General features: G+C 37.6%; 1 protein-coding gene across 2 annotated transcripts; it reads left to right on the forward strand.

The window, feature by feature from the left end:
• The first annotated feature begins 144 nt into the window (after positions 1–144).
• On the forward strand, positions 145–20840 carry LOC137290579 (ubiquitin-conjugating enzyme E2 U-like). Of its 2 annotated transcripts, none has more exons than XM_067821619.1 (10): positions 145–239; positions 4056–4134; positions 8407–8491; positions 10359–10451; positions 13605–13702; positions 14877–15003; positions 16859–17038; positions 17291–17387; positions 19328–19449; positions 19685–20840. In XM_067821619.1, the coding sequence occupies exons 2-10, from the start codon at positions 4069–4071 to the stop codon at positions 19816–19818; spliced, it is 1002 nt and encodes a 333-aa protein (XP_067677720.1). In that variant the 5' UTR covers positions 145–239; positions 4056–4068; the 3' UTR covers positions 19819–20840. The 2 variants fall into 2 exon arrangements, with proteins under 2 accessions (XP_067677720.1, XP_067677719.1); XM_067821618.1 differs by lacking the exon at positions 145–239 and adding an exon at positions 2196–2353.
• Positions 20841–22293: the final 1453 nt, after the last annotated feature.

Here is a 22293-nt window from a genome sequence, read left to right on the forward strand (position 1 = left end):
ACGACTAAAGTACAAGAATGTACCAAGTATGTGCAGCTGTGGTTATCTGACTGCTTTCAAGTGATCACATACTGTTTATTTGCTAATATATTCCGAAAAAAAAATAAATTAGGCAGTGATTCTGAATAACATGTTGTGCCTTACGCCTTCGATTACTGTGATGGTTGATATTGACAACATGAGGAATAGTTCACGACAGGCAGAGTAAACATAACCACAGTGGCCATGCGAGATTGAAGGTAAAATGCCACCAATGTTTGTATCAACTCTTTCAAACAGTAATGTAAAAATACGAGCACAGAGACATCGTTTCGTTGCGGTTCATTTGACATATTTACTGCTTCAAGAATAAATTGGTTGAAGGGGCGTGAAGTCAAGGTGCAGAGAAGCGCATGTAAAATATTCCGCTGTGTGCCGTGGAACCATGATTGGCACGCGCTAAACATGTTTCTTTGGGTGACATTTGCTTGGAAGATGTGGATTTGGATATGCTTTTAAACTTGATGTTTTAGCCTCCTAAATGTATTTATCAAATCTGTAACACAAAGGCTACAAGATATGTACTTGCAACTCTGGACTGCCTCGCTAACTCTGTCACCTTCAACCCCATTATGTAGCACTTTAAAATCAGCTCTAATAGCATCGTGTTATCTCTTTGATGTTAACAGTAACAAGCTTAAGACAGCAACTGCACAATGTCGTTGTACATCACATGCATTAAATTAGAAAATGGCAGATATAAAATGTTCCACGAGAAAACAGACTGTATGTGTTATGATTTACGTGTGACAGAAAATGACCATCATTTTATATTCGTTTGTCCGTATTTTCACAATTCAAGAATATTATATATCCCTCCATCCTACAGCATCAGTGATTGTGAATGTAAATTAAAGTTATTGTTGAAGGCAACAAATCTACAAACTGTAAAATATCTATCAACGTACATCTATCATGGGTTCAACAATAGACGATCTGTTTTAAGTATTATGTGACTGTACACCCTTGTATTGTACTATATGCCTGTGACCTCTTCAGTACCCCAAACTGAATGACATGTACAAGCGCATGTACGTTTGCAGACAGAATTAATGTAAAGAATTCGACTTAGTTACATTGAAACAGGTCTGTACAAGACAGATACTAAACGTGCGGTTTTTTTTGTTTGCTTTACTAATTGTCTCTGCATTCTGCAAGGTCGCTTTTTATAAGAAAATCAGATCACTTGTTTGATGAAGTTACTTTATTTACACACTAACGTCGCCTTTTGATGACTATCTTCACAAGAAATCTGTATATGGCACATCATTATATCCAAGTGAGTTTTATACATGCACTTGATGTTTCATTATAACCACTGTGAAAATCTACTTGCAATGTATGTGAATATTGTAAATATTACTAAAACGATCGCTTGCCAAATGACGTCAAGTGTCTATTTGAAGATTACGGCAATCACCCACAACAGTTAGGCCTAGTAGTCATAATTTGGTTTTATGTAACTTGCATATTGATGCAGTCGACATTAATGTTTCATAATTCTATTAACGACGACAGTATTGAGAAATGTTATTGCGATGTGTGGGGAATACGCAAGTACATCAACAATATTATAATGATATCAGTGGTTTTAACAGTGTGTGTGGTATTTGCGCACCCATGCCACCCCGTCTGGGTCCACGTATGTTCAGTATCTATTCTTTATGGACAATGTACACTCGGGTTCTCTGATATTTTCGACTTGTATAAGGTATATCACTTATCATGCGGACGGTCCATACACTATGAATGGACGATAATGAAACACTGTCACAGATATCGCAAAAATTGCCAACTTGTTTAAGTCAGACACATCCACACTAAAAACAGGTACTATTTCAAACGGAACATTCTGGAAACAGGCCTTTAAATAACCAATTTGCATGTAATTATTATGCATTCAAGTTATAAGCACCCGTCGTTGAGCATTTACTCACTTATCTACATGCATTCCTGCCAATAACCATATACAATATATCGTTTAAGCGTTTCCCATGTGCATTGTGTACATATCTGTATTCAAAATACGCCAGACAGGTCATGCCGTGTTGACTGTCACATAAACTTCGGCGTTAGTAACTGTTGCTGCATGCAGACGACAATTTTGGCAGGTGCTTTTTAACTGGACTAGTTCCATGGTTGCGTTCTTTCGTTAGCTGAAGTCGGAGCCCAGCTCAAACCGAAAGGAAGCTACCATCACGCATGCGTAGATGCCCGTCGTGAAGTTAAACAATACAACTGTAAGAAAAGGAACGACACGGGAAAAGTCCGTGTATATCTGATGAGTTCGGATCCACATAGTCGACACATTTTGGTAAGATGTTATTAAGAATGAATAACAACCGTGATGCACTAGTATCTCATTAAGATATCTCCTCATTACACCAGACACATTTATTTCCCGTAAACAACCCGGTAATAATATTAATAATCGCCCTATAACAAAGTAAATCATTTGTATTTTTAAAAAACCAACAACATTGATCTACATAATTTCCGTAGAATCACCAGGAACGTTTCTCTCCATTTCTTTACGTGTTACAATAGCTTCAAGTTTTGCCTGTATACACAAAATACTCAGGTACATATCGTTCAGTTTGACCACTCGAGAAATGTGGCAGTCAAATTTGACTTGATGCAAATGTGTGATATATAGTGACTTCACTAGGAACTGTCCCGAAACGTTGTGACCTTGTATAATAAAGACGTTGAACCATAAAGCATTTTAGTTTGATTCCACCAACTTCTAAATGCCTTTGAAAGAACTTGTCTGATATATCGTCATAGTATTGTTTTAGACACTAAAGAACATCTGTTGTCATAATTACCACATCTGAAAACCATGTCACTTATGTAGTAACTTCATCCTAAACACAAAGTTACAAGCATGTAAAGCAGGGGTTCAAAAATATTTTGAAAAGCCACTTGCCACAGACTGATAAAACCCTGTATTTCCCTCGACACAATGTGATAACGCATTTATCTAGCTGAATGTTTTCACTAAATCAAAACAAAACAACACGCATCGAATCGACTTGCTGCTATGTTGACACCAGCTGATCGTTTGACCTCAATGCACCGCACGTTACTAAAGGCTTGTCGATGAACGCTTTTCTCGCTTCGCGTCGGCACCGAGGTGTACCAGGGTGATATGACTTTCGCAGTGGGAGTATAAAAGTCGTATACTCCCGCTGGCGGATCCTGATGGATGTACATGGTATTTTATCAGAGTCACGTGGACCAATCAAAACTCGACATTCTTACATGAGGCTTGTTAAGATTATTTACAGTTTGAAACCATACATTGAAATTATATAGTAGTCCAGGGACAAGTAAGATACCATTAGTTGATTGTCCGGAATGAAAACTGACTTGTCCCAGGCATCAGGCGATGGAATTCTTGTACCCTTGTAATGCCGAATTCACAATGTCTGTGTGATGCAGACACCACTTGATGCTATTGCCTGAGTAATTGCTGCAATCCAAAAACAAAAAAATGTATGAAACTGTTAAGGAAAATTCTGTTTCAGTTATGTGTCATATGTTTTTGTTGCTAACAATATGAAAATAAACCAAACCTGGCAACTGTTCACACTCACAGAGGATGAAATAAAGCTGAATATAGCATTATGTGTCAAGAAAATTGCATTCTTGTCATCAAAAATACTAACAAAAATTTGTATATCATTTAAGTAACTTGTTTGCTTGTTTTAGAACAACTCCTCTGAGTCTGTCATGCATATGCATCAACCTTTTTATTCCCACTAGAATTGAAAACAAAAATGTTTACCACAGAAGGTTTAAGGATGTGAATATTGCAGTTTCCAGTGTGTCTGAGCTAGATCAAGCTGACAAGGAAACAAATAAGAATGGACTGGAAGGCTATATTTTATAATAATCTTATGTCAGTTTAGAGAAGCTGACTGAGACAATGCCTAGTCAGCATGAAATGTCTAACAATAACTCCATAACAAGATAACCAGCTGTTAACATTTTTTTTTCATCAAATATTTCAGATGTCCGGGCACAATGTATTCAAGAGCTCATCTCCTGATAGAGAAAGAATTTGACAGCTTGAAATCAAAAGGTCCATGGGTATGTATTCCTAGTAGATACACTAGGATTATGATGTAAAAGGCAAAATGTCACATTTGGTGTTCCACTTTGAGTTTTGAATATGAAATTTCCCCACCATTGCCAGCTTAATAATGCCAGATGAAGTTCACACTCAAACTGGCAAAATTAAAACTTGTAAAACAATATAGAATGTCGAAATTTTTTATGTAGCAATGCATTTATTAATAGTGCAAAATACTGAACCTCATTACAATTCATTTCATCAGGTGCATAAACATCATTATATGTTAAATCTTCATTTGTCATGAGTCTTGCTGTTGAATGATGTCTCTCTGCATCTTCAGTATTTTTTCTTTTGTTTTCTGGAGCCTTGTCAACAAAGATTTCCCTTCACTTCCTCTCTATTCTTAGCAAGGTATAGTTTGTTTGATTCCATTTGAGACTGATGAATTGCGTACAAACACAAAATCTAAGAATTTGCACAGGCACATGAAATCGATAGTGCAAACTCTGATGATTTGTCTCATAATTTTGGACATCTGAATAAAAAAGTTGTTTAACCAGGTTAATTAAAAGTTGCCAAAAAATCATCTGCTTCACTCTCACCCGCCAACTAAACCACATGCAGGTTACATAACTCTGTCGCCAGAGCACTGCCGCGAACCACACTGATGTCATGTGAGGAAGGATTTTCAGTTAGTTGTATATAAAATGTGTTACAAGTTCGTCAATTTCCTGATTTCCTAACTTCAACAAAGATATGCCGAAATGTTGTGTTGCCATTAAATGCTCCCAGGTGTAGGGTGATGGTATCACCATGGCCACTGGCCCCACTGTTCATGCTAAATATTTTGTTTGTGAGTGCGAAGTGAGCGTTGTGGAAGCATCTACATATTAAATCTCATGGTTCGACACCTACCAAGGTAGAAGATGCTTTTAAGATTTGTTTTCATCGAGTTACTATAACTACTTACTAGTTCTTGTAAATGATTGATGATCAAAAGGATTTTGTAACATAACGAATTCTTCCTCGGAAGCAAGGTTGTGGTCAAAGTCACATTACTTTTGTAAGTAGCATCATCTTGACACCCTCCTGGCTTCCAAGAGAGTCCAGGCAGGACCCATTTATGACATCAGTCCACACTACTTTGCTGATCCTTCTTCAACCTGTCTTGCCTGTCTCAATGATGATGCTTAGCAAAAATTGGTAGATATATCAGTCAGAACTTAAAGTGGTGCCTTTTGCTATTTACAGGTTTTTTGTGATTTATTATTTTCCCAGTTTCCATGAAAAAGTTTCAGAGTCAGTCTCAAAAGTGAGATTTTTGTTTTGTTGCTGGAGCACAACTGGAAAACTACTTCAGACTTAGTCTCAAAAGGGAGGGATGGGCTTTGTTTCTGGAGCACAACTTGAAAACTTTTTAATATCTTTCTGCAAAACTTGGCAGATATGTTAGGCCGACCTCAAGGTGGTGCAGATATTGGCGATTTTTCTGGGTTTCCATTGGGAATGATTTGTACTTACTCTCAAAAGGGAGGGATGGACTTCGTTTCCGGAGCACAACTCAAAAACTTCTCAATATCTTTCAGCAAAACTTGGCAAATATGTGTTGCAGACCCCAAAGTGGTGCCTTTTGCTATTTGCAGATTTTTGTCATTTTTGATTTTTCTGGTTTCCATGGAAATGATTTACTTATCTTATCAGTATTCATTTTATTGCCCAAGTTTTCGTCTCCAATTCTGGATGCACTCGCTTGGGATCAATTCTCCAGTAATATACTGGACAGGAATGAATGCTTACGCATTTCCTGTGATGGGTCACTTCTGTTGAGTCCTCCACAGACTTCAGGTCACCAAGAAGATACATCTGTGCGCAGGTTTGGCCTGCTAGGTGTTGGTTCATTGGCATCACAAATCTGCACAAACCATGGCCCACTGGTTCTACCCTTACAGAAAACATATTGATATATTCTCACTCAGATTATATGTGTTGGTCACATTTGGTACATCTGCAGAAATATCTAATTGTCAAAGGGTATTGAAATTGCAAAGTGATTGCAGTGACTCATCACACCTTTAATTGTTGACGTTATGATTACAAGTGGGTGAGTTATGAGTTTCACTGTAAGGCATATGACACTGCTTCTCATACTAGTGCTGTACCACAGACAATCTTTGACATTTCTGACCTTCAAGGAAGGGTTCTGCTTTCCCTACATACATCACCATCATTACCACTGCTGTGGCTACATTATAATTATCAACGTTCATATGATCTTGGAACTTCAGTCACTCCTGTGATCATACACACTGATGCTTTCTCAGATTCTGTCTGACCAACCCAGATATGCAGATCACTGGGATGGTTCTGGCTCCCAGGCACAGAATGAAGATAAACAGAAATCATGTGATCTGTTGGACCACATTTCCGTGTACTGCATGAGCTACCTGTGACTGGCTAGGAAATAGATGAAGCTGGGATATAGATGAAGCTGGGATATAGATGGTCCTGGTTCCTGGTCATTTCGACCCCATGGGCATTAGAAAAAGAGAAAGTGCATAACATGAGATAGGATAAGTAACTATAATATAAATACACAAGCGAAAAAGTCAAATTTTAAAAGTATTTAAGATGAAATGCACTATACTAGTAAATATGCTAATATTATATGTGACTGTGTCATTTCTTTGTCCTTACCCACATAGTTGTCTTTCTGTAGACCAAAGACTGTAGAACTCTATATACCTAAGTAGACACAGAATTCTGTATGTATACAAAAAGACCATAGAGGGACTGTATGTCCTTCAACACCATGAATAAGACCATAAAAATGAACACCAGATGCTGTCATGTTGCCCAAAGACTAGTCAGGTAACAAGGAAACCTTCCCTGTTGACAGATTATGATTTTATGTCTTTTGTTTATATCCATCATAGTCATGACTGAGGGATGTGCTTTTTTGTCATTCATGTCACAAAAGAAACAAAAGATAGTGTTCGTGTACTCAACACTCGCTGATACTACACGACACATTAAATAGCACCTGGATAGGTTAACAAGCCAAGTGGCTTATATGAACACTGCTCCAGTACATTATTACAATAGCTTGATACATAAATGAAATAATTCAACAACAAAAGAATAGTACTGAGGAAAAGTACTGAAACAACATGAACATCATACATTATATCTGATGTATGACTGAATACTGAGTATGGTTGTTAAGGTGTTGTCTAGCAATGAAATAAGCTGCAACTGAAAATCCAGTTATGTAGAACATGGGGTACATAGTATATATATGTGGTGGTGATAATCACTGGAAATGGTTACTCATAGAAATGAACTGGTGTCTGTCAGGGATGGCAATTTTCCGCAGATCAAACTGATCAGTTTTTGTGAATCATCTGAATCTCCACTGATAGACAATATTAAAGTTTTCAGCTGTAAACCAAGGTTCCTGTTCACATTCCCATGGTGTACTGTCTTGGAAATGTTACTATTAGTTGAGTTATTCAATATGCAGTTTTAACAGTATATTTCAATATAAAAATACATACCTGTTCCTGAAGTATTATAACAACTACATGATTACACAGATGTTTCTGATATATGGTGATTATATCTGTTTGTGTTTAGGTCAGAGGCGAGGCGACAGTAGATGATCTAGTACCAAAATCAATTCAGTTGTGTGTCTGTTGGGAAGTCACTTTAACAGCTTCATCAGGCAATGAATTCCACGACATAATCATGCCCAGTAAAAATGATTGACAGTATCTTTACATTTGACAGTTAACAGTTTAAATGGAAGTACTGTTGCTTTGTTCAAATTTTCTACCTGGTACAAGTTTGTACAGATAATCAGGAATCAGACAGTAATACATTTTATAAAAGGTTCTTTCTATAGGTGTGCTGTAATTGGCTTCCTTGTTTATTTTATTGTGACTGATGCCTTGAGCCGCACAGCTCTTAATGCATTGAAATGTAAATTTTCCAGTGATTTTGTGTGTTCAATCATACAGTTATCCCATATGTGACAGCAGTAATAAAAAAGTTGTTATGTAAAGGACTTATAAAGTATTTAGCGTTTTCTGACATAAATGGTATTTCAATCTTCTCAGACAATTGATCACTAGACTATGTTTTTGTCATGGCACCTGTATGTACTTTCCAAGAACAAATTGCTTTAAAGTGTTATACCTAAGTGTTATCAACTTCTTTAATGGTTTCTCTATTGATTAATAAATCTTAAAAGAGTGCATATGGCCCTCTACCACTTTGTTGTATTTCAGGGCATTGAAGTTTTTCCTCTGAATGAAGATAATGTGTTTGAATGGGTTGCCAAGATCAAAGGTTTGAAGGACACCTTATGGGAAGGTACACAAACATTTTGCATCTGTAAGTGAGTGGTTATTGTTTAGCACTGCATCAGCACTGCTCTGTTAGCAGTGACGTTTATGAGTGTGAGTGATTATTGTTTATCAGGAGTGACGTACTTAAGTGTGAGTGGTTATTGTTTATTAGGAGTGACGTATTTTAGTGTGAGTGATTATTGTCTATTAGTAGTGATGTTTATAAGTGTGAATGGTGATTGTTTATTAGTAGTGATGTTTATAAGTGTGAGTGGTGATTGTTTATTAGTAGTGATGTGTATAAGTGTGAATGGTGATTGTTTATTAGTAGTGATGTGTATAAGTGTGAGTGGTGATTGTTTATTAGTAGTGATGTGTATAAGTGTGAGTGGTGATTGTTTATTAGTAGTGATGTTTATAAGTCTGGGTGGTTGTTGTTTATTATAGTAGTGATGTGTATAAGTGTGAGTGGTGATTGTTTATTAGTAGTGATGTGTATAAGTGTGAATGGTGATTGTTTATTAGTAGTGATGTGTATAAGTGTGAGTGGTGATTGTTTATTAGTAGTGATGTGTATAAGTGTGTGGTGATTGTTTATTAGTAGTGATGTGTATAAGTGTGAATGGTGATTGTTTATTAGTAGTGATGTGTATAAGTGTGAGTGGTGATTGTTTATTAGTAGTGATGTGTATAAGTGTGAGTGGTGATTGTTTATTAGTAGTGATGTTTATAAGTCTGGGTGGTTGTTGTTTATTAGTAGTGATGTGTATAAGTGTGAGTGGTGATTGTTTATTAGTAGTGATGTTTATAAGTCTGGGTGGTTGTTGTTTATTAGTAGTGATGTTTATAAGTCTGGGTGGTTGTTGTTTATTAGTAGTGATGTTTATAAGTCTGGGTGGTTGTTGTTTATTAGTAGTGATGTGTATAAGTGTGAGTGGTGATTGTTTATTAGGAGTGACGTATTTTAGTGTGAGTGATTATTGTCTATTAGTAGTGATGTTTATAAGTCTGGGTGGTTGTTGTTTATTAGCAGTGATGTGTATAAGTGTGAGTGGTTATTGTTTTTTAGCAGTGATGTTTATAAGGTTACTGAACAAATGATAAAATGTACCGGACACTGTTTTTAGGGGTATCTATGTCAAATTTCGCGTTCCCAGGCCATAACCATTTATAAGTATGAGTTGTTGTTATTTTCCTTATCCTCACTCATGCTTATAATGTTTATCTCCTCCCTCTGTGTGAAGACAGTGGAACATTTGGATTCCCTTTGAAGTTCCCTCCTTGAAGCAGAAGTGCAATCACACTCACCCGCAAGTAGCCTCCCTTTGCTCTTGGCACCCTTAACAGTCACATGACCTGCCATGCTTGTCATCTCTCCTTAATCGCCCTGCAAGATATCTTGCAGGCATCTTGGTGTCTATATACAGCATGCATTCCTGCAGTTTCACATTTCAGGCTTGAAGTCGGAGAGAATGACAAGCATGGCAGGTCATGTGACTGATAACAGTGCCAAGGGCAAAGGGAGGCTATTCATGGGTTTGATTGTATGTCTGCTTCAAGAAGCAAACTTCAATGAGATTCCAAGTGTTCCACTATCTTTGCATAGAGGGAGGAGATAAGCATAATAAACATGAGTCAGGATAAGTACAAAATATATTTTTATTTATAAGATTACATATTTATTAGGAGAGACATTTACAAACTGTGAGTGAGTGGTTATTGTTTAACACTGCATAAGCACTGCTCAGTTAGCTATTAGCATTTGCCTTTAGAAGTAATACATAAGTGCATAGAAACATGCAATATTTTATGCAAACTATTTAAAACAAATTTCTAACTTACAGTCAGTAATTCACCTCTAACCCATATCTTGGCGTGCTTCCTTTTATTAGGAGGAATTTTTCGTCTCTACATCAAATTTGATGAGAACTACAACATCCGTCCACCGCAAGTGTGTTTTCATACCATCCCATTCCATCCCAACAGTGAGTATCTTACTAAGCGTCATAAAATAGCTCATGCAGCTCAATTTGCTTAACAGGAATGTGCAGGAGCTGACTGAAAGTGTCAGAAACACGCTATGGTGGTCTGAATTGATGTTGTTGGTTGCCAGTCATTTTGCAGCATAAGTCCCTTTACTGGTGTAAAAAGTTGAACAGCGAAGCCAGATAATGATTAGTGTTCCACTGTGCTTCAAATTGCCCTGATAAGGACATTGAGTTTTGAATCCTAGATGAATCCCTTGGCACAACACACATATTTGAGTTTTCACATAATGTTTAGCTTTGATATTTTCACAGTGCATTAATCACTTAACATATAGTGTGAACTTTTGGAGGAGGTCCACCTGTATTATTCTCTGACTAATTGTAGTGAACTCATAGTGGTGAATAGATGGTTAGAAATAGCACACCAAAACAACTGTGCTTTGTTTTAGAATAATGTAAATACTCATGAGACATAACAAGTCTGGGGCATTTCTGATCAGGAATCAGAAGTCACGGAAACCAGCACCTTAAACTTTCGTCGTGCCTATTTTCTTCATCAGAATGTTCTCAAGTCTCTTATGAGACATGTCTTTATGATGTCTGTCGATTCATCATTCATTATCATATCATGTATTTTTATATCCCTGGCATGTAATGCAGGGGAGATATAGTCGACGCCTCATCTGCCTCGTCCGTCCATCCGTAATCATTTGGTTTCCGGAGCATAACTCAGAAACCGTTCAATAGTTTTAGACCAAAACTTGATAGATATAGTAGTCTCAGCCTATGGTTGTGCCTTTTGCTTTTTACAGATTTTTGGCATTTATATGTTTTTTTGTTTTTCCATGGATTACTTTGGTGTTAGTCTTATGGTGGGGTGGGCTTCGTTTCCGGAGCAGAACTCAAAAAACGTTCAATATTTTTTCAGCAAAACTTAGTAGATATATCAGTCAGAACCTAAAGTGGTGCCTTTTGCTATGTACAGGATCTTGTGATTTATTATTTTCTCGGTTTCCATGGAAACGTTTCGAACATAGTCTGAAAAGTGAGAGGTGTGTTTTGTTTCCGGAGCAGAACTCAAAAACTTCTTAGTATCTGTCCGTAGAACTTGGCAGATATGTTGCAGACCCCAAAGTGGTGCCTTTTGCTCTCTACGGGTTTTTGTGATTTATTATTTTCTTGGGTTCCATGGAAACGTTTCAGACTTAGTCTCAAAATGGAGGGATGGGCTTTGTTTCCAGAGCAGAATTATAAAACCGTTCAATATTTTTCTGCAAAACTTGGTAGATATATCAATCAGAACCTATAGTGGTGCCTTTTGCTATGTACAGGATCTTGTGATTTATTATTTTCTTGGTTTCCATGGAAACGTTTTGGACCTAGTCTGAAAAGAGGGGGTGTGTTTCATTTCCAGAGCAGAACTCAAAAACTTCCTAATATCTGTTAGTAAAACTTTCTTGATATGTGTGGTAGACCCCAAAGTGGTGCCTTTTGGTTTTTAAAGGTTTTTGTGATGTAGTATTTTCTCGGTTTCCATGGAAACGTTTCGGACTTAGTCTCAAAATGGAGGTGTGGGCTTCGTTCCCAGAGCACAACTTGAAAACCATTTCATATCTTTCAACAGATCTTGGCAGATATATGAGACAGATCTTGAAATTGTGACTTTGCTGGTTACAGATATGTGGCATTTATAATTTTCATGAACTCCATGGAAACAATTCAAACTTAGTTTTAAAAAAACAATGAGTAACTCTCATATTATTTGTCCTTTCAAACATGTGGGAGCTGGGGGGATATGTCATCTTCTGATGACTCTTGTTAACAGTTTACTTAGTAATGTCAGTCTTGGATCATCTTTCATCATCAGATTGTGACTTCATTTCTTGAATTCTCTCAACAAATGCAGCTTAGAACAATTAAAATTATTATGTTTGATGATATGAACTTTTATACTAAACATACTCTGCCGTAGATCTTTGAATGTTTAGTCTCCCCTGATACATGTCCAAGTGAGCTCGGTGACTGGAACTTGCAATGACTGTTTGCCATTGTGTCATTCATCTGCTCGTCAGTCGGTTTTCACCTTTTGACTTCTGAAGCTAAACATTACAGCTTGTTTCACACACCTTAAGGCCAAACATATGACCTCTTTTGCACAAACCTTGAAATCCTGTTTATGGCGGATATCTGGATTTAGCATAGTGCTGGACTGATAATCAGTCAAACAGTCAATCCAGCTTGCATCAGTGATTGTCAATGAATTATCAGTATGTGAAACATGATATTAAACTTTATTGTTGTGTTTGTTGAATCAACACGATTGATGCAGTGTCACTACTCATAATGTAAACAACATACTTGTATGCGTGTCTTAACAGGAAGTAGCCTCAATCGGCTTGATCACTGTATTAATTGATGAGCGTCTCATTTTGCTGTTTCTGCTGTTTGTTGGTGAGGATTATGATTACATATGTCTGATGAACTACCGAGCTCTGATTATCTGTCTGAATGATGTGTGCGATAACCAGAACTAATTTAGCAGGATACATTTATTTTAATATGGCAGGAATATTTTGGCAGTGCATTAGCACTTATGAATTAGAATAGCTTGTATATTATTGGGATCTTCTAATAATGATGTATGACACTCAATTCCATTGATCTACATGCATGGTACATGTACCATCGGTACCATAATAATTGCATTGCCGGCAGTTTCATATATTTGCAGGCCCTTGTGGCCTTCAGTGAATGATCTGTCTTTTTTCACAACTGGAATCTTTCCCTTGTTTTTTCCCTATATTAATGTTCGAGAATCATCCATGATCCGTCATGTTACGATTACTTACAGTTTCACTTTGTAGTATCTCCACGCTTTGCATTTATGAATGTTAACACCACTGTTTAACAAATGAAACTGTCTCTCTGCGTCATAGGGTTCACTAACTGATTTTATAGAAACAGAGTGAAACTGTGTACAGTGGAGTCTATTTTGTTCTTATTGGTTTGACTTCAACAGAATGGGCCTGCCGATTTCATTCAGAGCCTGCAGATTTTAAGGCTTGCAGGCGGCAGAAGGCCCTGATGGCCAACTGCTAAATTGAAGTATTGCAAACACTGACATGTACATCTATAAAAGCTTTGTTTCAGTTGACATGATCACAGGCAGGCCTTGCATTGACTTCCTAGATAACTTTGAGAAGTGGAAGGAAGGATACAGCATCACCATGAGTTTGTTGGCCATTCAGGTTAGAGGGCAGCATCACCATGACTTTGTTGTCTATACAGATTAGAAGGCAGCATCACCATGACTTTGTTGTCCATACAGATACAGACTACAGTGTCAATCGATATACAACCCCTTCAAGTCAGTAAATAGACAGGTGCTATACGTCATTAGATGTCCCAAAGGTAATGCTTTGTGTCTGATTAGTAATTCCATTTTCAAACTGAAAAAGAGCCCATGTTGCGATGGGAGATTCAGAATCTGAGGTTATCTAGATTTGCTTCATTTAGGGCTGGGTAGATGGGATAACAATGCACCCATATGTCAACGGAAAGGGTCCTAGTCAAAAGGACTGTATGACAAAAGGGCCACAAGAAAGTCAAAATGTATGTAAATCCCTAGTCAAAAGGGCTGCTTCAAAAGTCAAAAGGTCACTGTAGAAACAATGAAATAATAATAATGATAATAACATCATTTTTCAAAATTATTTCTGTAAAAGATTATACATCTAGTTCTAATTTTGATAGATACTTTTTCCAATAATTTTGAAAAAAAGATGTACATGGGGCTCTTTTGACTAGGGGTGTGAGGCCCTTTTGACTTTTTGAAGTGGGTCTCGTGACTAGAGGTTTGCGTCCCTTTTAGGAGATAAACATCATGTGTTTTGGGTGTTATTGAGTATTTGAAGCATGGGAATACATTTCGAACTGAAATATTCCGTTGTAAACAAAAAAGTAAACCAAAGGGTTTTACTGTCTGCACTCGTTTACATCAAGTACAGGTACAACAGTGAAGTGTCATCAGCTGGCTGTTTCAGCTGGTTCCCATGGTAGCATCTTGAGTTGCTCACTTGTGACGTCATTCTAACTTTATGCCACAATATGTTTTGAATGATGTCACCGCTGTTGAGGACACAACAAAACAATTGTTTGCAATGGTTCTACGTGTCAATACACAACGAATAGTCTTCAAATACCATTTGATCACATTTTTCAACCAATCAGATTACAGAACATAGTGACTTTTGGTTTACAGTTGACATTCTTGTGGCCCTTTTGACCTGTTCATAATAGCAATACAACTTCTATGTGTTAATCAATTGGAAATGTATGACATTGAAGAGGATTTTCAGAACATCAATGGCAGCACATGATTACTTGCAAGGCAGTGATTTTTTGGTACTCATCTCTCCTTAGTCACTACTGTCCAACCCAAGTTTGATTGGAGCTGTGAATATGGAGGCTGTGGAAATGCTGCAACACTCACCCCACACCTACCGACAGATGGTGCAGGACTGTGTTGCTGCTAGTCAGCGGATGGAAGGTAAGAGTCACAACCACATGGCCAAGACAGATGTAACTTTAGAACAATTATGTAGTAGGAATGGCATAGAAATTAATTTAAATACAGTGGGATTATATGGCAGTGGCCTAAAGGTTAAGGATCATGCTTTGTCTCCTAAGAGGAAAAGAAAATGTATATTATTATGCATGAGTGGTGTTGGTGGCAGTAGAAGTTGTTGTAAACATTTGTATTTTTAGTCCAATGACTGAGGTGCGAATAACATGGCATGTGCTGTTAAGAGTATGAAGTAATTAGACATTTCTGCTCTTGGCAGTCTTGATCTTTTATGCAGTGATAGGACCGTTTGGTTTGGATTATGATACTGATCTGGTAAAAGCCAATTCACTTTAGCTCAAATGTGAAACCAAAGATGGAGACAGGTGTGTTTCAAGAATTCTGATAAAGTGACAAATGAGTATACTTACTTCTAGTGCCAGGTACTTGCTGCTGCTGCCAACTTAACATGTGTAAGACTGTGACTTAAATATGCTCATAAAAAATCATGTATTGATTGTTCTTTTCTTGTGATTAACAGATTTCTGAATGTAGATTTCTGTGTTTACTATTTGTGTTTGAATCTGGAAACCATACATAATGCTATATCTTATCTCACACATAAATGTCGTTTTCTGATTGGCTAAGAGCTCTTCAGTGTTGTACCCCATTTACAAGCAAGGAACATTTCAGTGTACCCTGCTGCCAGTGGCAACTTATTTGGTACTATGTGGTAGTACGTCTTTATCTTGAATAACAATGAATCACTCATGATGCATGGAAATTACAAAGTTTTGCAAATTCAAATTGATGGAAGGGAGATAACTCTAAATCTTTTTTTCTTGTGTCGTCTGCAAAATCTAGCGATGGCTATTTTCCTTGCATTCCAATGAATAAATTTTAACAAAACGGTCAAATGTAGTCCCTGTGAATATTAAGAATACTACACCGCAACCACTCCACCAAGACAATACCTGTGGAAAAAAACAGCAAGGTGCAAGGTTTGAATTGTTTGATTCACACAGGTTGACTGAAGTGTATGATCAGGTTTTAGGTAACATTTATACATTGTTCACCGGTAACCATGGTTGTTGTACCCTTGATGTTTGTTTTTGTTCCCTGAGCCCGAATAGACATCGAGGGTACATCAACCCATGCCCCCCTCGTGGCCAGTGAACTCATAATCATTATCACAATGATCAAGCGTACACATTGTGTAGATTATCAGTTATGTTTCCCTTTTATATGATAATTTTATTGTTTCTCTTAGGCACTATCGCTTGTACAAGTTTTGCCATGTTGACAATTTTTCAGAAATGAAATACCAGCAAAAACTGCTTCACCAAAGGCAGTGATACTTTGTGTATCTTTGTTATGTTGATGATAATGTAAAAATTACATTTTGTCTTTCAGTAGTTTCATCCTACAAATCACACAACCACACTTTTCTTTACTTCATGACTAAAGATATACATTTAAAATTTAGTTTACTAAATGTGCATAGTAATTCCATTTTTATTTTAAAGTTCTCTTTCACCTTTAAGCTTTGATGAGCAAAAGTATTTTAACCTTCCCTTTCCATTATGGACCATTACTTCGCATGTTACTATGATATATCCGTTTCATTAGGTATCAGTAAACTGGCAGTGGATTTCATAGATAATTGTTTAAGGTAGCAAAATATTTCTGCCCATGTGGGCTTTACATTTAGGGGAAATGTTTGTTGTTTTGTATATTAATCAGAATTCCAATAGGCTTGTTTACTTTCACTCTATTTTCAATATGTGGTATCCTTACTGTATGGTTCTGTTGGCTTCATGTTTATGTGTTTTGTTGTTAGCTGGAGTGCTGCCTCAGCCTCAAAGCAAAGTAGACATAGACGCCAAAACTATGAAGAGAGAGACATCCACTCGGGTCTGCACAGTGCCACCCCGCATCTCAAAGCTCTCCTTCGATGACTACCACACAACATGGTGTGGTTTGGCTACCTCCAAGGCTAGAGATCAGAGCAAAAATCCTTGTATGTACTTTTCATACTCTAAATATGGTCTGTGCCATTTTTATATCAGTTGTTCTTGACTCATCCCATGATGGTCATAAACATAAGTAACTGCCAGTATGTTGAGGACAGAACTTGACTCATATTAGAAGTTTCTGTCCTTTTGGTGCATTATTATGTGTTATACTGTGGGAATTTCAAATTGTGCTGTATCTAACATAAGATAATTCACATGGTTTTCATATGTTGATATTTGATTGTTTACTGATACAGTGTTGGAGACGATCCGTGACAAACCAATTTTGCAGCAAGTACATATGGGACTTCCCCCAGAAGAGATCCAACTGCAGGTCAAGAAACAGATGCAGGAGTAGGTATCATACTCATCCTAATGAAAAAAACTAGTTCCTAAGCAAGCAAGGAACTATCGACCCTAATACATTCTGACCAAGTCTGTTATAACTACCACTTTGGCTTCTGTACACGGTTGTGTACTGCTCCTTGACCCTGGAGGGATGCAGAAAATCTTGTGACACTCTTTTGATCACCCTGATGACAACCCAGGCTCACAATACTTGTTATGTCAACAAGGAATATATCATCCACACCCTATGCATCAGGTGATACACCACCAGTAGGTGGTATCTTAGTCACAACCAAATAAGGAACTGTTTTCCAGAGGACTGGGTTATCAGCAAGACTTTTCCAAGTTGTTTATAGTCAGGTTTTTCATACAATCTGAGGCCCCCCGACATTTTACTACTACAGCTTCACTTTACTCCAACAGTGCTCATGCTGCACATTTGGACTGTTTGAAGGAAAGCTTGAATATAAAACGTTACTCCAAATGGATGGCCCTGCAGACACTCAGACATTATTTACTAGGTATTGTACAATGTGGAGGTTATTTCCGATATGCTGTTTGCAGCATGAAAAGTGCATACGACAGCTTCGCCACTATTTAATGCAGACAATGACAACTACAGGATGCCACCAAATTAATGCTGTGTTTCCATTCCTGTGAGAACAGGTGGTCTACTGATATATATACCAGAACTTCAGGTTATGCTGTTTGTGTTCAGACTAAAGGAACAAAAGCTGAAGTTTCTACCAGAGGCTGGATCAGTGTTGGCTCAAGAGAGGGTTTTGGAGTGTTTTGACTCAACAAATTCAGTGAGGACCCCCTCTATTTTACATCTGCCCATCTATTTAACATTGGAGGGGGTCCAGAAACATTATTTTTATCAATTTGGACCCACTCAAAATTTCACACAAATCTAATGCTGCTGGTTTATATCATCTCACAGCATTTTGTCATGAACCCTATGTACCTTGTGTTTACTGGCATTGGTAATAGTGAAACTTCCATTTGAGCAAGCTGGTAAGATGGGTTGCCAGCACAATAGGATATGGAGAAGGCATTTTCCTCTGCCTTGTGAAAGGCGAACTGTCCTTGAATAGTCTACTTAACATGGCTGGAGTCTACACTACACCATCTCTTTGTGTTTCAATCTACCAGGCAGCAGATGTATGTTACAGAATTCTCTGGACAGCTTCCCACACAAAGTCCAGGTGCTTATTCTCATAAAATCCATGGCATCCTGTATACCTACAGCCATTACAAACAGATGCTTCTGACAGATTGGTAGGCTACTGTCTGAGGTACATGGTAGTAGATGACATGGACAGCAACCAAGTCTTTGAAGATTTTATGGATGTCAACTTCTTTATATGAGAACACAACGTTTCGGAGTTAATGCTTACTCCTTCATCAGGGGGATGAAGGAGTAAGCATTAACTCCGAAACGTTGTGTTCTCATATAAAGAAGTTGACATCCATAAAATCTTCATTCTTATGCATTTCACTTCTAAATGCCCCTCAAAGACTTGAAACCAAGTCTTTGGTGTGTTGGGTCACATAGTTGATCACCTACAACACAGAACATCTGTAGCACATTCAAAGAGACTACCAGTCGAGCTTCTGATACTGGGGAAAGATTATCAGAGATCATGACATTGATGGTTTTCCTGAACATCATACTTTGTTTTTGTTCTGAAAGAATTAGTCTAGCCCTCTTTCCCTCCTTAAAGATGAAGAGCAAACAAAGGAATTCAGAATAATGATCTTTTTGTCTTTTCCCCTTGAATAAAAACATATTGCTGCTTTTATGACCTTTTCATGGAAAAGACCATTTAGACCTCATTTTTATGAAACAAAATACATCCTCTGAAAATGGTATGTTTCAAAACAACCAACTAACCAACTGCATTACATGTGTTATTTCATTCCAAATTATGATGTTATTCCAGACACTCTGCTCTGATGTATGGACGTTTTGGGATGAGACCTTCAGCAGAGGAAGAGAAAGCAGCTAAACTCAACAGACTGGAACGAATGAAGAAGATATACCTTCCTCCCAGAGTTTCTCCAAGTGAGGACTGTGTTGGCAAACTACAAAATATGATGCTAATAATACCATAGTTAAATATTAAAGTAAATCAAACTAGTGAGTAAGTCATAAGAGAGACAGCAGTGTTGGTGTTGCTTAACAGATGAGGCAATGTTTTTGGTCATGGTTTCGGAACATAAACCCAGAACTGAATGAGTGGTTTCATGATAAAAGAGTCAGTGATAATCTTGAAGCCTGAGAAATATTGTTGTTCCAGCTCCTGCACCTGACATAGTATTGGACAGTGCCTTGCCTGCTCTCAACACCAAGGATGAACCATGGGAGAAGGAGGTGGATGACTTGGTGGCCTGGACAGCCAACCTAGATGCTGAAGCCATCGATACAACATGACATACAACGTCAACAGACCTAAGTGTTTGTGAAACATTCACGTGTGTGTGAATCTAACAGGCTTCTTCCAAGCATTAAGTTGATACAGACTCAATAACAGTTCCAGAACACAGATTCCTCTGTATTGATATTGTGTATATTAGGCATAATGGTTTGTGGAAACTATTTTAGCTTGTTCCATTTGTACACAGATAAGACTGTGATAAATGTGCTCATCTCCATCACAAATGTGTATGTATATACATGTGTGCCTTTGATGTCATACTGCAAAAAATACTCCGTTCTTTGAGTGTGAAAGATGAATTAATGTTTGGTCAGATAAATTCAGTGAGTTTGTGAATGGAGTTTTAAGCCTGTGTTATCCATATTTTATCTGTAACACACTGAATTGTCCAACAACCAGTCCACAAAGGTTGATTGGGATAGGCCAGCCAATTGTTCATGCGTCTTTGTTACATGAAGTGATCTAAACAATGCAGGAGACTGCTAATGTATTGCTCATTGATAATGGAGAGCAAGGAAGTGTATCCTTCTATACATTGTCGCAATGGAAGTTCTTTTCACATCCATAACATGTTTAAAGGCATATTGTGAAAACATTCAATCTGTGTATACTATGTTTAATTCCTTATGCCTGATATCTGAGGCGATACTAGTATTTTGTAAATCTGACATGATAAAATACAGTGTATCCAAAGAATAATCATACATGGACTCAGATGGTCTTAAGTGGTCACGTTCTTTGTTTGTCTCTGCCCCTACATTGCAGTGTAGTAGAGATGATCATACTGTGTTACTGTAATGTAGAACAGCCTCTTTGCAGAAGAGAATCTAGTACCCTGATTTTTCCCTGATACTCCAACCTGTCCTATAATGGGCAATACAGTATGACGTGTCACCTTGTGTTTGACAACAGTCTCACTCAGTAAAGTCTTAAAGTATGACATATTTCAGAATTCACAAGCAGTGATTTGTGATATTTTGTAACTTACTTCTCATCAGCAATAGAAATGTGCTAACTGCCTGTGTGTTCTGTTGTTTTGTATGACCCATAAAGGGACCCTACTGCTCACAGTAGCAGAATTACTCAGAGACCACATAGATAGGTCAACTACAACACTGGAAAATACTGTTCGGCATTGATCAGCCTAAGGTATCTCATCTCATACTTGTGTCATAGTCAGCAGGATAATTGACAATGTGCTTCTGAAATACTGACACCTTGTAAATACTTCCTCACAGTACTCGTATAGCGATTCATCTCGTCATAGTCATTGTCTGTGTTCAAGGTCACAAGGGGACTCTCATGTTTTACCCATGTTAGCAAGATATCTCCAGAACCACTCACTGGATTTTCTTCATATTCAACACCAATCTATATCTAAGGATGGCACAGGGCCCAGTTGACTTTTGTGACCTTCAGTTAATTTTCAAGGTCTTAAAAACGTATGTGCAGATTGGAATATTTTAAGAACCATTGACTATTTGGTGTCTAGATTTATCACAGTAAAAGAAAGGTCTCAGTCAAGGTCACAAGGGGACTTTAGCATTTTACCATGTCAGCCAGATATTTCAAGAACTGGTAACTGGATTTTCTTCAGGTTCAACACCAAGCTTTATCTTGGGAAGGTGTGAGGTCCAGTCGCTGACCACTAGTTAATTTTCAAGATCAGCAACTGTTTGTTTTAGCAGATTCAACCAATGGTCAAGGTCAAAGTGACTCTTCAAATTATTTTTGTTTGAACAACTGCAGTGCAAGATATCAAGAGAGTTTGAGAGTAATGTTTTTGATAATACTTTTATAATGAACACGGATGTAACGAACTGACGGCTATAGCAAACTTTTTTAAAAGTCCCGATTTAACTTATATAAACAAAGTCATGGATAACAAATTCTCTATAACGTAAACATTGTCTATAGCATATTGATTTGCAATCCCCGTGAGTACCAGGTAAAAATAATTAACAGTGTGAATAACGAGCTGAGTGAACTCAATCAGTGTCACTGCCAGTTAGCGATGCTCACTTTGAAATCCTCGGCAGTCCCAGTTAACTCAAATTAACTGTGTGAATAGTCAATTGAGCAAACTCACTCAGTGTTAATTAGCGACACTCACTTTGACATCTGACGTCACTGGTGGGATACAACACAGTGCCTCTTGTGCTGTCATGGTAGGCTGCAAAAGGAAAGCCTCTGGACTTCATACCAAACTGAAATTAATCCAGGCAGTTGATTCAGGTCTTAAATCCAAGAAAGACATAGCCGTTGAGTATGATGTCCCAAAGTCAACACTTAGTATGATACTAAAGAATCATGATTCCATCCTCAATACAATTGTGTCCACTGACTTCAGTCCTGTTCGAAAGAGGATGTATGCTGCTGCCATTCCAAGCTGTCAGAAGTGAGCATGCATGATACGATCTCTTCCCCACATTCTAAACATCATCTCGACCACAATTGTTCAGTCCGGAGCA

This window comes from Haliotis asinina, chromosome 7, assembly GCF_037392515.1.
Source record: "Haliotis asinina isolate JCU_RB_2024 chromosome 7, JCU_Hal_asi_v2, whole genome shotgun sequence".
Lineage (NCBI taxonomy): Eukaryota > Metazoa > Mollusca > Gastropoda > Lepetellida > Haliotidae > Haliotis > Haliotis asinina.